The sequence below is a fragment of the Paroedura picta genome, chromosome 2 (assembly GCF_049243985.1).
Source record: "Paroedura picta isolate Pp20150507F chromosome 2, Ppicta_v3.0, whole genome shotgun sequence".
Taxonomy (NCBI): Eukaryota; Metazoa; Chordata; class Lepidosauria; order Squamata; family Gekkonidae; genus Paroedura; species Paroedura picta.
In genome coordinates, this window is record NC_135370.1 from 80,749,357 (window position 1) to 80,766,475 (window position 17,119).

General features: G+C 44.2%; 1 protein-coding gene across 1 annotated transcript in view; it reads right to left on the minus strand.

Annotated features, from left to right (window-relative positions):
• Positions 1-330: 330 nt before the first annotated feature.
• The window catches only part of LOC143828738 (acyl-CoA (8-3)-desaturase-like), a 28,512-nt gene continuing 11,723 nt past the window's right edge, over positions 331-17,119 (minus strand). Inside the window, exons 5-12 of the mRNA XM_077318990.1 lie at positions 14,552-14,680; positions 9,739-9,796; positions 7,568-7,644; positions 5,336-5,433; positions 3,289-3,385; positions 1,085-1,164; positions 756-881; positions 331-599 (exon numbers count right to left, since the gene is read on the minus strand). Of these exons, the coding sequence (XP_077175105.1) occupies positions 548-599; positions 756-881; positions 1,085-1,164; positions 3,289-3,385; positions 5,336-5,433; positions 7,568-7,644; positions 9,739-9,796; positions 14,552-14,680 (717 nt within the window). The 3' untranslated portion in view covers positions 331-547. The remainder of the gene's footprint in view (positions 600-755; positions 882-1,084; positions 1,165-3,288; positions 3,386-5,335; positions 5,434-7,567; positions 7,645-9,738; positions 9,797-14,551; positions 14,681-17,119) is intronic.

The following is a 17,119-nucleotide window of genomic DNA, read 5'->3' on the forward strand; positions in this document are numbered from 1 at the left end:
AAACCCAAAAACTCCCCATGGTTGAGTGCATCTTGCAGACTAAACCTAAGAAGCTGCTCAATATCTCAGGCCTTCCCTACTTCTTACGCTTGTACCTGCACTCTATTTTAACTGTTTTGATTAGAAGTAAACCAGAAGCAAAGCAATCTGCACTGTTTTTCTTTCCTCCTCCTAGACACACTGATCCTGCAGTGCGCAACATAGTGGGCCATTAAAACCGAAGCTGTTTTGCTTTTATTCCCCAATGAACTCAAATGGACCAGTGAGAAGCTGTGCTTTCCTTCTAAATTTATTTTAAATTCAGTCTAAATTCTTTCTAAAGTTCTAAATTTCCTTCTCTGTCTCAGGAGAAGCCACCCTCCAGGCCTCCATGCCCGAGAGACTAGCAAATCAAGATTCTTGTGCAAAAGTGGAAATTCCACGCTATCCTTTGGTTTGACCTATTCCCTAACTACATTGTTAAAACCACCCTGTCCCAGCAAATCTGTTTGTGCTGTAATGTTAGAGGACTGCATGAGGAGACGTCCTCCTGAGGCCCTGCCTCTTCTTAGCCATGGCGATAGGCCTCCTCCCAGTGTTCTGACGATTCCTTCAGAGAGCTGCCAAGAGAAAGGGAAAAGGAGTCTCTTTGGTAAATATCCCAATATCTGGCTCTTCCATGCCCTGCCACTAGTACTTTCGTGATTCTCCTGTGCAACCCTGACCCTCTCATACCCAGCCTTTTCCTCCTTCCCACTGGGTTGGGTGATACTTACTGCAATATATCTGCAAAGGCAGTGAGCAGGGGCTTGCAGTGGTACTGAACACCATGCTTGGCACAGAGGGACTTCACCAGAGGAGCCACCTTCCAATAATTGTTTCGAGGCATTGTGGGGAAAAGGCTGCAGGGGGAGAGCAAAGGATGGATCAAAGGGGGTGTTACAGAGCATTGAAACAGTGAAAACTGTTCTATCCTTGCTAAAGATCTCAAACCCCTTAACACCAAACATGCCTGTCATCCAACACTTCATGGAAAGTCTCTCCCAGTCACATTCAGAGAAGTGCCTCGTTCCATAACAAGTCTTTCTCCCTTTGTCATACTTACTGATGCTCAATTTGGAAGTTTAAGTGCCCCGTATACCAGTCATTGAACAGAGATTGGTCCACATTGCATGTTGCCGCAAGCTAAGTGGATGATAAGAAAAAGGCTTTTATTCACTTCCATTGTTGCCAATATAATAAATTTTATATCAACAGTGTCTACACTTAGATGTATGTCTAGCCACTGCTCCATCTACTTCTCCATTATATCTCTTAGATCATAAGCAATTATTTTAAATTAACTGCTTTGAGAGAAATGTTGTATATGAATGCAACTGATTAACTGTCCATATCTTTTTAGGCTGTATTATTGTGTGTGATTCTCACCTCCCCCAATATTGTAAGTGTCCTGAGGGTCCATAGCCTATATGATGCTGCTATGTTAGCCTGGCCTGAGCCATGTGTATAAAGTGGTGATTGTAAGGATAGCTGGTCATGTTTGGAGGGTATTCTAACCAGTAGGATTATTGCAATGTGCCTCTTAGCCCTTCAGTGTGCCACATAAATCAGGGATGTTTGAATACCTACCAATTCAGCTCACTTTCCATTCACCAGCGGTTAATCTATGTGCAGTTTGCTACCTCTTCATGTATATTTGCAGGAACAGGCTACTTGTGGCCATGAGCATCAAGTTGCAGAGCACAAAGGATTAACTAAGAATCAGTTTCTGATCTTTTGTTGGGGAAATTTTGCTCTTTACCAAGCAAAATCTTTTTTTTTTAGAGGAAGGGAGTCAGTAGTTGGAAAGAGGGTTCTTCTGATCTGAAAAAAATTGTTGCCTCCCAGACTTGGTGAGATGCAGTAAACACAGGGAACTTGATCATAAACCCAGCCGATTTCCTCTCTGCCATCCCTTCTTCAGGCTGTTAGCTTGAGTTACAGAGAAAAAGAGAAAAGCAAGCTCTTTCTCCTCTCTCTTTTGGAATGGGGAGGCTCAGAAGCACTGTTTCTGTCCCCAGCCAGCTTGGAGAGGAGTACAGAGAAAAGAGCTTTCTCCTTTCCTTTTTACAACTTACCTTGTTATTCTTTTGCTGTGGGGACAGAATAAGAACCTAACTCCCACCTGACCTCCAATTAGTTTTCAGTCAGCTTCTGATCAACGGGAAGCTGTACTTATTCAGCAGCAGCTATTAAAGTTGCTGAATGTAATCTGGACATATCCCTGATAGGGTTCCAATATGATTGTGAGCATCGAACAACAAAGTTCAAGTGCTGAACAAATTTGCGGAGAAATTCCTAGCAACTCAGTTGTGTTAGTCTGAAGCAGTAGGACAAATTTAAAACCTTGAATAAACCTCTGTTGGTCTTAAAGGTGCCACTGGACTCTAATTTTGTACCATGGGGAAACAGTGAGCTGACTTGGGCCCATTCTGCACAGCAGCGGCTGTGCCGGGCTGCCGTCTACTCCAGCACTGAAGTGTGTCCACATGGGGGACACATTTCAGTGGGATACCTGGTGTCCCGCTGAAATGTTCCCCCCAGGAAACATAGCAGCATGGAATAGTTCCACCATGCAGGGGGCCACGGGGGGGGGGGGAGGTTTATTATGCAGGAAGGTGGGATTGCATTTCACACACTCCACCTTCCTGCACAATAAAAATGAATGCTCCAGTGTGCCCTGCAACGGGGCAAAATGCTGCAAAGCTCACTGGGGCTTTTTTTTTTTTGCCCCCTCTGGGCCACTGCAGGGCAGAGAGGACTGCAGGACAGCCCCTGTTGGCCCCTGCAGTGGCTTAGGGAATGAGGCTTCTCCCATGTTGCCTTAGCAACTGAATTCCTGATCCACAGCAAGCCTGGGAGGGGCCTGCCAAGTGTCCTCATCATGTGAAAGCGGGGCAAATCCCCACTTCCATATGATGGCACTCTCTGCCTTTTCAGCCCGTGCAGAATCGGCCTTGGTGTGTTATCATTAAGTCCTGATTGGATGAGGCTGGGTATGTATGTATGGTGGCTTTCATCTGTGACTTCTATGATTCTGAGAAGCCACAGCTGTCCTGGTCATGAATGCAAAATGTTCAACTGCAAATTGGCCATGGGAACCTTCGTTGTTCCTCACTCTGTAGTCAGTGTATATTGGTATATATTGTAAATAAAACGGTTGCATGAGGAATTTAGCAATAGCAATTTCACCTGATGACATGGCCATACTCCTTTGTGAATAAGTTATAAAATTAAATAAAGGAAGTGCCTCTAGCTAGAATAGCTCACCTGGGCAGAGACCCAATCTAGATTCTTGTCATAATCAATATTCATTGGGATGTGGTTCATCTGTGAGACCCAGAGAAACCAATTGCATTCCAGGAACCTGTGGAAACAAAATGATAATAATCACTAAAGATACTTTCAAAATGGTGTTGCCTATTAAAACAGGAATATTGCTCATCTGTCCAAACTAGGGCATATTTATAGTTTAGGGGCCAGTTCTCATAAACTCTTTGACACCTGTCTAAATAATTCAGGAAACCAGATAATCTTTGATTTGTTTTTAATGTTGGGACTTTTGGGCTTGGCTTGCTCCTGAGTCACTCCAGAGAAATACAGCTGCAGAGTAGCAGAGCATTTGAAAGGTACCTTTGTGGGTGAGGCAGAGATCGAGACTCATCATGCTTTGAGGTTTCAAAGACAGTAATCTTTACTGGGAAAGATTACTTACAAATATATATATATCAAATCCATCTGCTTCAGTCTCCTTACTGAAGCAGAGTACAAAAGCTTAAAGAGTGGTTACAAAAGCAGCACATTGCAAGACTCTATGGCTAAGCTGTAAGCAGGACTACACCCCAAACATCAGCAGATGGAGAGAGATTAGAATCTAATGGAGTCCGCTCCTTGTTACAGATAAGGCACAAACAAAGCTGCTCTTTCTGAAAAAGCAGGAAGTGGGTGGGAACCCACCTTAAATAAAGGAAATCCCAAAGCATGTGCTCAGTTTTTTTCCACTTCTCATTACTGCAATCTCAGTACTGATCACCCTGTACCACTAGTGAGCACACAGGTGCAGCTGAGCTGCTTAACCAGCTCTACAACAGCCCTTCAGAGCTAACTTTACCAAAATTACTTGCTGATTGCAGTTCCAACAAGAAAGCTGACCATTTAGGAAAACTATGTTTTCCTTAGGAACAATAAAACAAGTTACCAGTTAAAAGTCTGTCAAATAATCCAATGATTTTTTTTAATGAACCAACAAGCAACACATGAAACAAACCAAAAACAGCTAATTGTATGGTTTCTTTACCTGTCCCACATTACATTTTTAAGTGCCATGGTAAAAATTCACACATGTATCAGGAATGGATTATACATGTGACATAATTAAAAACTGGTTTAGAAAAGTCTGCCTTTTCCCCACATTGCAGATGTGTACCTCTTAGCTGCCAGCACATTTTTTACTTTATGAGAAGATTCACTAATTTCTCGTTAATATCAAATAGGGTGATTTCTTTCATGATACCCAGAAGCTTAACTTCCATTCTAATTCTGTGATTTTGGAGAGCTTGGTTCCTCAATTTTGTTTGCACTTGAACTGGTAACATTTGGACAGATTGTAGAGATAACAAAACCGGGAGTTTGTTTCCTGGTAGGTCAATGTGACCTCCTGAGACTCAATTTTATATGTTGAAATATTTATTACTTTCTCATTTTATCTGATGACCTACCTTCTGAGCTTTTAGTTGTGTGCATTTGGTTTCTCAGGTTTCTCTCCAGTTAATTGAAAACAGATAGATATTTTAGTGGAGGCTATCATTAAGTACAACAGTCATAAGATTTGTGTGTACTGTATTGTCATCCTTGATTGCTATGTAAGGCAGAAATTTTGAAGAAGGGCATCCTTCCTCTAAAATCCGTAATACTATGAAGCAGAATGTCTATACCCTGCATAAGTAAAATGGCCCAGTCATTACACTAGCACTTGTTCCGATGCACATTCCATTGCATGGATGAGCAGATGTTCATCGGATGTACCACTGATCATTCATTGTTAAAATACAGATGGAACATCGTTGTCTATGGCTGGCTTCTCTAAGGTTTTAATAAAAACAGGGTATGACCACTACATTTACAGATCAAGCCTTAGATCTGCTCAGAATTTTACTGAGGTCTATTCAGTTGATTGTCTCGGCTTTTGCCCAGGAAAGGGGATTGCACTCTTAATTGCTATTTAAAAGCTGCTGGATCCAAACCCAGTGTAGAGTAACTAAAGTTAGAGCTGGGGAGCATCAACCATCACAAGGAAATGTTGCATCATGAGTATTACCTGGCCAGCCAGTAGAATGCCATGAAGCTCTTAAATCCCATTAAAGGAACATACATGAGACAGACACGGATATTGTAGAGTACAATGCAAGCAAGTTCCTGCCAAAGAGAATAGTGTTAAGGAGGGGGGATGTTCATGGGGGGAAGGGAGGGACTGGAGATGTATTACAATTTTTTTGTCAGTTTCTGTACAAACTTTTTGTTATGCAACTACAGAGACTCCAAAGCCTATTATACAGTATGACAGGGAACACTCTATGCATACATAGACATTTCTGAAGATTGTTACCATGCTACTAAGAACACCCATAATGGCATGAAGGGAACCAGTTGCCTTTCAGATGAGACAAGTCTGAATCGTATGCATCAGATGTAGAAACCCTACATAACCACAGTGAATCCAGGCAGACTGGCCTTTATATTTTATGCTACTGGGGGGAAAAGTAATTCCAGTGACAAAAAGACTTAAAATACATATTTTATGTATTCTTCCATTTCCTTCCAGATTCCTGACATTCTATGGAGACAAGTAACAGTTAAATTGCTCTGCCACTTGTGACCAGACACTCAGATCTCTGAAGCAAAAAAATATCACCTGAAGGATTTAATCATGACTATAAACACTGTTGGATTCATAATGTTTAACCACTTTATTAGCACATTTCATCTAAGTTAGACAATGAAAAATGAAATAGTGTGGAATAGTGTGGAATTTGTTCAAGAGAGCCAGCTTGGTGTAGGGGTTAGGAGTGCGGACTTCTAATCTGGCGAGCCAAGTTGGATTCCGTGATCCCCCACATGCAAACAGCTGGGTGACCTTGGGCTCACCATGGCACTGATAAAACTGTTCTGACGGAGCAGTAATATCAGGTCTCTCTCAGCTTCACCTACCTCACAGGGTGTCTGTAGTGGGGAGAGGAAAGGGAAGGCGATTGTAAATCACTTTGAGATTCCTTCAGGTAGAGAAAAGTGGCATATAAGAACCAACTCTTGTGCTGCCTCCTGTTTGCAAACATATGGTTGTAAGCCGTGTGTTCTCATGCCTCCTCATGGGAGACCTGTCCTGCATTTTCCTTCTGCCTCATGGTGGTTTTTTGCCTCCTGATGAGGCTGCAAGGGAAAACAAGCCGAATTTCCCCCCCCCCCACCCCTTGACTTGGCAATCACAGCAAGCCGCTAATCACTGGTTCTCTCACAGACTGAAAATTTCTTCCCCCTTGAGCACCAAATGTTCTTTTTTTAAAAAGGCACTTCTGCATTGCTATGCAGTAATGCCACAAAACGGAAAGATTTTTAATAAAAAGTTAACACTTCCATATTGCTATGGATAAATGCCAGAATAATTCAGCATTCCCGCCCCCCTTTTGGGGGGGATTTGTGGTGTTTTGGACACTATTTATGTCTGGGAAGATTTGTGAGATGCTGGAAATGGTAACTGGGCCCCTAAGAGTGATTTAGTGTAAACAGTGGGCTTAAAAACAAAGTGCACAGACATTTGGCTGACCGGGAGATGGCTGTTTCATCACATGCCTCCCGCCTCTTTCTCTGTTCATTCCCCACTGCCAGAAAACACAAATGGGACTGAGTTTTGCCTGCATGATCCCAAAAAGACCATGGACACTTTACAGAAGTTTTTATTTTACCTTTGACAAAGTAGCTTTGTGATTCTGCAGCAATGCAAATCCTGCCATTTTAAAAAAAATTGTTGGTGCAGGAAATGGAGAGAGGAGGGCGGGTGCAAGGGTGGGACAATGCTACAGAAACTATTGCACATTTCCTCCTCCATACGGGCTTACCCCTGGTTGCTCCCTGATGAGAAGCACAATAGGAGGTGGCAAATCCAGTTTTAATGATTTCTAACATCCCAAGGCAAATTTGGCCAAATCACAAGCAAGACCCTGGAAAGCCTTGGGATGCAGACAACATCATGTAGAGGGGGATCTAAAACCCAATAGCAACCAGAGGCTATCCAGAGGCAGATTCCTCATGCGGAAACGGTCTGTGAGAACTAATACATATTTTCTGCCAGTAGGTGGCAGTACGATGAAGTCTAAATTAAGTAAAAAGAAACATTACCAAATTAAGTGAAAAGAAGCATTACAGGATTTAAGACTAAGGGTATATGCTTGTTTGTTTTTATCTTTTAAGTTTTTGCACAGTTGGAAAAACCATTTCTATTTCTCTCTGGAACATTTTACAACTTTTAACAATTTTTAGTTTGCAAACTACTTACCCCCCACTTTTTCCTGTTAATTACGTAACGGAATACAGCCCCCTGGACAAAAAGCATGAAAGTCAATGGAGCTAAGACTGTGGTGAAAAAAAAGAAAACAAGAACCATCGGAAGTTAAAAATCTGTCTTCAAATGTATTCCATTCAAATGCAAATTGGCAGCGTATTTCTTATGTATTTTCACCTTAGTGTTAAAATGGCAAAATAATAGTTGAGATATTAGTCCAGCTATAGATTAATCTAACTTGATGTCCGCTTCATATGAAACTACCTGCTTCCAAGTCAGACCACTGGCCACCTTGTTGAGTATTATATACTCTGGCTGTCAGTGGAATTTCCAGGCCAGAGATAGTACATGAGACCCTCTGCATTCATGCCAGCATTGAACTATGACTCCAATAGGAGTCATGAAGTCAAGTGGTGGTGCTTTTTCATGTAGCTCTCATTGCTGTTGAGGCATCCATAGCTGCACTGAAATGTCCACACAGCATATTCTCCCTTGTTTTGCTTGCCTCACATTCCCATTTCTACGCCTTCACCACTAGAGGACATTCTGCAGCTTTTAAAAATATGAGTAATTGCTTGCTCACTGCAGATGAAATGCTGGAACAGTCTGTTGGCATGATCTTCTGATTCCTCTGAACTCCCAGCCTTTGAAACATGGCCCTAGCCCTTTTGGTTGCAGAAATATAAAGAACGAGAGACTTGCTTTTTAAAAAACGTACTGAAAACAAAAAAGAGAAGGGAAAACAAACAAGCCCAACCTGTAAAACTAGCTAGGAGCCAAAGAGGTTGAGAAGTGTAAACATTATTATCATACAAATATATTAAATACACATTTTATTGCAAAGTGCTAAAGGGAATTCCCCTTCAAGGATCGCTGCCTTGCCATGGCAAGGGGGCTTGCATAGCTCAGTGAAGTTATGAGCTATGCCATGCAGGGCCACCCACGACGGATAGATCATAGCAGAGAGATCTGACAAAAGGTGATCCACTGGAGAAGGAAATGGCAAAACACTCCAGTATCTTTGCCATGAAAACCCAATGGACAGTTGTTGTTAGGTGCGAAGCCGTGTCCGACCCATTGCGACCCCATGGAATGGTAGAGGACAGGAAGGCCTGGAGGATCATTATCCATGGGGTCGCGATGGGTGGGACACGACTTCACACCTAACAACAACAATAAAAGGCAATTAAAAACAGTGTATTAAAAGCTCAGTAGACACAAAATATGCCCAGATAACATAATGACCTAAAACGTTTCTATCCAAGTCATCTTGGGGTGACTTATAACAATATATAAAGAAACCATACAGTATAAATATTAATACAATAAAAACATTAAGATCTTAGTTTAGAACAGAGTCATTATCAAATAGTCTCCTAACTAGTAGGGTAGGAGAACCCATTTCCCAGCAGGCAGGGGAAGCCTGTATGATGTTTTCGTTCTCCTGGGCGTACTGGCCTCAACCATTTACAGCCAAGAAGGTTGAATAAAAGTCTGTACCACACAGAGGTGCCAGCAGATATCCTGGGTCTATATTGCTAAGGGAATAATTCACAATCCCAAGGTAGGCACTTTTTTGTAAAACTTTCCTGGACTGAAGGGAAATCTCCATATGTAGCTCTGTGCATATCAAAACCACTACACAATTTAACTTGCACTGCAAATAGCATGTGTGTGTATGTGTGTGTGTGTTTTTTTTTGGGGGGGGGGGAGGCTTGGATATAACTTGGGCCAAGATTTCCCAAACCTTGTTTTTGGCCTGGAATACCCAAGATCATCCTAAAGCTGGTGGCCAATTCCTAGTTTTATTTTCTGGTGAGTTATGCCTGCCACAAATGGGCAGACAGGTGGACATGCAGATCCTTTTATTATAGATGTGTGCTAACAGCTAGCCAAGTGATTTGTTTTGTTATGGCATCGAATTTGGATCTTGGTCATGTGTGGGGGCCAGATGGAATCTTTGTCTGGGGCCCATGGTGGCTCTCAGCAGTGCTGCATGGAAGCAGCCTAATGCTACAGAATTGTCCAAGAGCTTTCAGCTACTCCCTCATAACAGTGTATAGGGTTATTTCTGATTGACTTAGTTTGATGCTGTTGAGTTTAGATATGTTTTCTTTTTCAGGCTCCTTGACCTTCAACTTTTAAGCAAAATGATGGGTACTCACGGGAAAAGTATGAATGTTGGTACTTGTAAGGCATGTATTTTTTCTTCTTTCTGCCAAGCTATAGATGGACAACAGAGCACAAAAATTTAATTGGGGAGAAAAGAAAACATCGTTCATAATACAGTGAAATATTGATGCAACCTGGACAATGATAGATAAAAACTGAGTTTAAGAAAGATAGTTTCAAGAAAGCCTTAGGGTATACAAGAGCCAAATCTAATGATTTGCTGTTCTTTGCCAAACTACATGTTATTCCTATGGAATTCAATATAGGAAAGAACACCAAGTTACCTGCAATAAAAGCGGTACAGAATTACTATAAAGCAGTGGTCCCCAACCTTTATATCACTGGGGACCAGTCAACACTTGACAATTTTACTGAGGCCTGGGGGAGGGTAGTCTTTTGCCAATGGACGTCGCCACTGTCGCCTGAGCCCCTGCTCCACTTGCTTTCCCACTGGTGTCCCTGACTTCCCGCTACCTGCTGGGAGGCACTGTCAGCAGCAGCTGCACAGTGCCACACCAAGGTGGAGCCCCAGCCATGGCGGCCACTGGAGAGCACCAAAGGTGACCCGGCAGCAGAGTGGCAGGGCAGCCCCTGAGGCAGTGGCCGGAGAAGAGGACGAGGAGGAGCCGCGGCCCGGTACCGACTGATCCACGGACTGGCACAGGTCCCCAGACCAGGGGTTGGGGATCACTGCTATATAGCACCAGTATAAACCTAAGGGAAGGAATGGTTAATCTTCTCCATGAGTGGTTCACTAACTGTGGGCTGGGACCCAGATTGTGACTCTCTTCAGGACAGGTGAGAGGCCAGAAATGACAAGAGGGTACTGAGTGAGTGGGGAAAGGAGTTTCTGGGAGGCCTGACAGCAACTTTTATTTAGCTTCTACATAATGTACAGAGAAAATGCAGCTCTGTATTGTGCTTCCAGCAAAACTCAGACAGGCTGTGGAAACCTTAAGAGGCTGGAGGCAGTTTTGGGTATGAGTGTCTGTCTCATTCAGCAAACAGAAGGAGACCAAGGCTGTGTCAACTTCAATGGTTCCACTACTCCCTGGACAGTTTCTTTGCAAAGCCTCAGAATCACAACGGGATGGGAATTCCAACCTGACATAACTTAGGCTGGATGCCTGAGAGCTGTAAAGGTAAAGGTAAAGGTATCCCCTGTGCAAGCACCGAGTCATGTCTGATGCCATCTAGCGTTTTCATGGCAGACTCAATACGGGGTGGTTTGCCAGTGCCTTCCCCAGTCATTACCATTTACCAGCCTCCATGTTCAGCCTGGAGAAAAGGAGGTTGAGAGGGGACATGATAGCCCTCTTTAAGTATTTGAAAGGTTGTCACTTGGAGGAGGGCAGGATGCGGTTTCTGTTGGCTGCAGAGGAGAGGACACGCAGCAATGAGTTTAAACTACAAGTACAACGATATAGGCTAGATATGAGGAAAAAAATGTTCACAGTCAGAGTAGTTCAGCAGTGGAATAGGCTGCCTAAGGAGGTGGTGAACTCCCCCTCACTGGCAGTCTTCAAGCAAAGGTTGGATACGCAGCTTTCTTGGATGCTTTAGGATGCTTAGGGCTGATCCTGCATTGAGCAGGGGGTTGGACTAGATGACCTGTATGGCCCCTTCCAACTCTATGATTCTACCCCCCAGCAAGCTGTGTACTCATTTTACCGACCTCGGAAGGATGGAAGGCTGAGTCAACCATGAGCCAGCTGCTGGGATTGAACTCCCAGCCTCATGGGCAGAACTTTCAGACTGCATGTCTGCTGCCTTACCACTCTGCGCCACAAGAGGCTCTTCCTGAGAGCTGTACATTCCTGTAATTAATGGCACTTTCCATGTGGCTACAAAGCCTCGATGTGCCAGGTGATCTCTCCTGGAGTTAGCCCTGCTGGCTCTTGCACAGAACCTAGATGTGGCCTGCTGACTGACAACTACATTTTTCACCAAATCATGGAGCTCTTTAATGGCCTGGGCTGTGCTGCCTGCTGATCTAGCCCTGGCCTCCATCATCTCCCATTGCCTGTCATAGCTAAGTGGACCAAAGATTAACCTTTAGTCACAATAAGTGTGGTGTGTGTGAGTGTACAAACCAACCCTAGACAGATGATCAATAAATAGAAGAGGATGAGCTACTGGTGTCTGGGAAGGAAGGTGACTTCTGTTCTAGATGGGCTTGTACTCCCCCCTAAAAGATCAGGTTTGCAGTTTGAGGTTCTGCCTTTTGTTGGATAAACAGATGACAATGATAGCCAGAGGTACCTTCCACCAGTTTCAGCTGGTGAGCCAGCAGTAGCATTCATTCATTCATTCATTCATTCATTCATTCATTCATTCATTCGTTCATTCACTCATTCATGTTGCGATTTATAAAATCCTGTTTTGTCACTTTCACTGCCATCTCATATACCCTCATAAGCATGTGATAGGATGTTCTTGCCACTCCATCATGGGTTTTCCACCACACTCACTCTAGTCGTCTCACTTTCTTTTTCCTCTCCTGAAGCTCCCTGGTATACTGAGGAGCCTGTTTGAGTTCAGGGGGGAGAGGACTTCTAGAGGCAATCTTGTCTATGGCAGCTAAAAGGCAGGACTGCTAGTCCTCCACCAAGACCTGGAGGCATCGGGTCTGGCAGAACATTCTGGAATCCATAAGTCTCCATGCCCTTCACCTAAATAGGTGAAGGGGTGGCAACTTGAGCCGAGCCTGCTGGGGATAGTGGTCTGACCATGGAACAACTTATCTCATCACCAAACCCACTTCTACCCCGGCACCAAAGATCACATTGAGGGTATGGCTGGTGTGATTAGTAGGCCCAGCAACAAATTGCGAGAGCCCCAGTGTTGCCATGGCCGACACTAGGTCCAAGCCTGAACCTGAAGATGGCGCATCCGCATGGACATTGAAGTCCCCGAATAAAATAAGCTTGGGAAACTGCAATGCCCAGGCACTCACCACTTCCAGGAGGCTCGACAAGAATTCCGGAGGTATATTGGGTGGGTGGTACACCAACCAGATGGCCAAGCCATTTCTTGAGTACATGCCCTGGTAACATCTATATTAAATTATTGCAATGCTTTCTACATAGTGCTGCCCTTGGAGAATGTCCAGAAGCTATAGTTGGTATAGAATGTTATGGCAAGATTGCTGTTTGGAATGGATTGGAGTCCTGTTCCATGTGCCCTGGCTTCCAATCTGCTTCTGGACCTAAACTCAAGGTGCCCTATATGGTATGGGACTTGCATACCTTAAGGAGCACCTACTGTCTTAAAAACCTATGCAACCATTTTCAGAGAACCCTATCATTGGAGGCTAGATAGGTAGCACATTAATTAGTGGAAAAATGGCACACAAATGTTTAAAGTGATTAAATAAGAATGAAATAATGTGTATAATAACATGCATTAATAATATCTAAATGTTAAATATATAAGATTCCTGAATTTTGATCATGGTGAAGGAGAACAGTATGAAATTATTTTGCTAGTAAGTCCAAAAGAGTAGAATAGATTTATAAGCGACTCCTGCATTAATTTTTTAAAAACTACTTGTTCACTCAAAGTTCTTCCTACTACCACCTCTACTATTTCAGAGGAATGTACCAGCATGCAATCTCAAATGTCTTATTTAGATTACAATCATATAGCTACCCACATTGTTCAACATCTTTATGTGCACTCTGCCACAGCTGGTCCAGAGCTACAGACTGGGTTGAACCTATATGCAGATGACACCCAGCTCTATTTTCTCATGGATGGCCACCCAGCCCCCCCCCCCAGGATACATTTGCCAGATATTTGGAAGCTGTTGCTGGATGGTTAGAGCAGAGTTGCCTGAAACTCTACCCCTCCAAGTCAGAGGTCCTATGGCTTGGCAGAAAGGTGGAAGGGCCAGGAAGTCCGTTTACCTGCTTTGGCTGGGGTACAGCTTAACATCTCGTTCTTGGCAAGGAACTTGGGGGTGATTCTGGATGCCTCCTTTTAATGGAGTTCCAGGTCATGGGAGTAGCCCGCATGGCGTTTTTGCATCTTCACCAGCTGAAGCTGCTAGCCCCCTACCTGCCCCCAGATTGTCTGACTACAAGGATCCATGCAACAGTCACCTCTAGACTGGACTTCTATAACTCACTCTACATGGGCCTACCCTTGTCCTAGACCTGGAAACTCCAGCTGATGCAGAATACAGCTGCTAGAGTCTTCACAGGGACATCTTGGAGGGCATATATCCAGCTTGTGCTGAGGCTGCTGCATTGGTTGCTGGTTGCAGCTCAGATCATATTCAAGGTTCCAGTGCTCATCTTTAAGGCGATCCGAGGCTTGAGTCCTACCTATCTGAATCACTTGTCTCCTTATGCCCCCTGCAGGGCACTTTGCTCTATGGGTGCTAATCTGGTGGAGGTCCCTGGCCCTAAGAAAGCATGCCTTACCTTGACCTGGGCCAGGACCTTATTGGTCCTGTCTCCAACCTGGTGGAATGAGCTCCCAGGACAGCTGAGGCCCTGACAGAGATATCACATTTCCACAGGCCCTGTAAGATGAAACTCTGCCAGGTCTTCAGTTGAGGCCAAAATCAAGATCAACTTGGCCCCTCCTCAGGGTCTTGCATACCCTACCCCAGGGTAGACTGGTGTGAGGTTAGTGGGGGGGGGGACTTATGCTACCAATCTTGTTTGACTGGGGAGGTTTTAGGGGGTTTGATAGTTACTGGGTTTTATGGAGTTTTACAGGGTCTTATTTAGTGAAACAAACAAAGATACCAATAAATAAATAAATAACCGTCTGCAGTTCCTGTTTCTGCCTTCTTACCTCCACAGAAAGTGGTTTCCCCAAGGTGAACAGGAAAGGGTGCATGTTGAGGTCAGGGTCTTTACGAAAACAGTTGGGTTTGGCATGATGCTGGTTATGCATAAAGGTCCATTGACTTGGTGGCCCACCCTGCATATCCAACAAAAATAGAAATACTTTGTTTATTCATGGAATGAATTATAGCATGCATCTTTTCTCTTGCATACAGAGTACATAGATATGAATTTGTTTCTATAAACTTGTTCAATTTTGACTAGGATTCTGGTAAGATGGATAAAAAACCCCCTCAGTTGTGGCCATCCTGTTCCATTGCCTTTCTGTGGCATCCTTGTCTTTCTTACAATTATGTAAACGTTTATGAGATGCCCTTTACCAGACAACTTATCTTCACCTCTTCTACATCTTGTTCTCCATCTTTCCCTAATCCTGGCAACTTCTAGCCAAAAATACCTTGGCTCGGTTGTGGGGTGTCAGTTACCAGGGTAGGCCCAATTGCACTGTGAGAAATATATAAGTACTTGCAAGGGGTACCCCACTGTGTTCTCACCTTCCTCCTGGCAACTCCCATATGTCCACCCTTCTCTGCTTCCTTGTATCCTCCCCACCCTTCCACCAAACTAACATTTGCCTGCTCCCTTATTGTCAGCAGCATTTATTAGTGTGGTTGTTTTTGTTTACAGATCATTAACTCAAAAGAGCTGTCAGGTTTAATTTGGTCCAGAACAGGTCTATTTGTTCTTCATGCAGTCCACTGTATTTTCAGTAATCGCATCCAGGGCCATAATTCAAAGACATCTATGTCCAGGACATTGGGCAAGAGAGCCCCCATTCCCAGCCTGGAAGAAGATCTGCAGACCCTCCTGGGGGTACTGAGAGCCTCCCCACTGGGAAGCACCAATGGCATACATGGTGGTGTGCCAAGGTCACCAGGCTCAGGTGAGCTGTAGGCAGTGGGACCAAATGTACCTATAACCAGATCAGGTGAGGTGAGGCCACAGCTGGAAGAGAGGGGCAGATTTGGTCCCCAAAAGCAGGGGTAGTCAACCTATGGTCCTCCAGATGTTCATGGCCTACAATTCCCATGAGCCCCTGCCAGTGTTGGCAGGGGCTCATGGGAATTGTAGTCCATGAACATCTGGAGGACCACAGGTTGACAACCCCTGCCCAAAAGGACACACTGCAGCTCAGGAGAGTGATGGAGGAGGGAAGCTGAGGTCAGGGGAAGGAAGGAAACCAGAGTCTACCTTACCAGGCACAGCATCCCTTGCAGCCTCTCCAGAGGGGGTGGGACAAGCCCCTCCTCAGGAGAAGAAGCTGTATTGTGCTGGACCAGTGTGGAGATATGAGATGCCAGCCCAGGCATAGGAAGGGCTGAGATGTGGAAGGCAACCCCATCTTTCATGCCTCTCCAAGGGGCCCAGCAAGAAGGACCTGAGAGAAATGCAAGAAGCACAGCAAAGGCCACATGACACTGACCAGGGAGAAGAGAGGCTCGCTGACCAGAAGGCCAACAGAGATGTGAAGGACACACAGGAAGTGCCTACACAGGGAAGTGCCAGGTGTGTGTGTGGACTTATGGGTGAAAAAGGGGAAGGAGGGGAAATGGCAGAGTATAAAAGGGAGGCAGAACAACAGGGTGAGGTTGATGTTGTGAGGGAACAAACCAGCCATGTACACGTGAAATGAAATAAAGAGAGGATTGATTAAAAGAAAGTGCATGCCAACATTTTTAAAGGTGCCATGATGGCAGAGTTCAGCATCAAGCATTGGATCCCACTTTGGGCATCACAGTCTATCTTCTTTCTCTCACACTTCTTTAGGTTCCAAGTTTTCACATTCATATATTACCACAGGGGGATAAAAACATTATTGGACACTTCTGCTCTTTGTTATTACTGATATATCTTTGTTTTCCAATCTTTCCCAAGTTTGTAAAAGCTTTTCTTCCTAGGATTAGTCTTTCTTCACTTCTCTGTCAATTTCTATGTATCCTGAATTCCAAGAATATAAAATTGTCCACTCTTTCCAGTCCTTCTCAGTGAACATCTCTCAGAGGCAAATTTGATATCACTTTTGTCATCTTAATATTGAGTGTTAGGCCAAATTTTGCACTTTCCAATTATAATTTCCTGATGGGTTCCAACAAATCTCCATTCTCCGCTAACAAAGTTGTATCATCTGCATATCTTAAGTTACTGATCTGAATGAACCAAGGAAGGAAGAAAGAGGCAGCCTCCCTAATCAGTTCTCTGTGTCCTGCTATGAGCAGGCAGACTATGAGCAGGCCAGGTGTAACATTGCATGGGCAAGGCTGCCCTGTCTAGGCTGGACTGGTAGGTTATTCCTTAACTACATGCATAGCTCAGCTAGGCATCCTGGGGACCTCCCTCTCCTCAGGTGGGGCTTGACCTCTGCATTTTATTGGATTAACTTTCTCCCTGGTGCCTCCAATGCTGACATAGTGAAACAGTCTGTTATTAATTGGGGGCTTTTTGCACGGCTTCAAAATAGCACAATGGTTGCTAATTGAAAACGCTACTAATTTGGAATAACCCACGACGTCGTAGA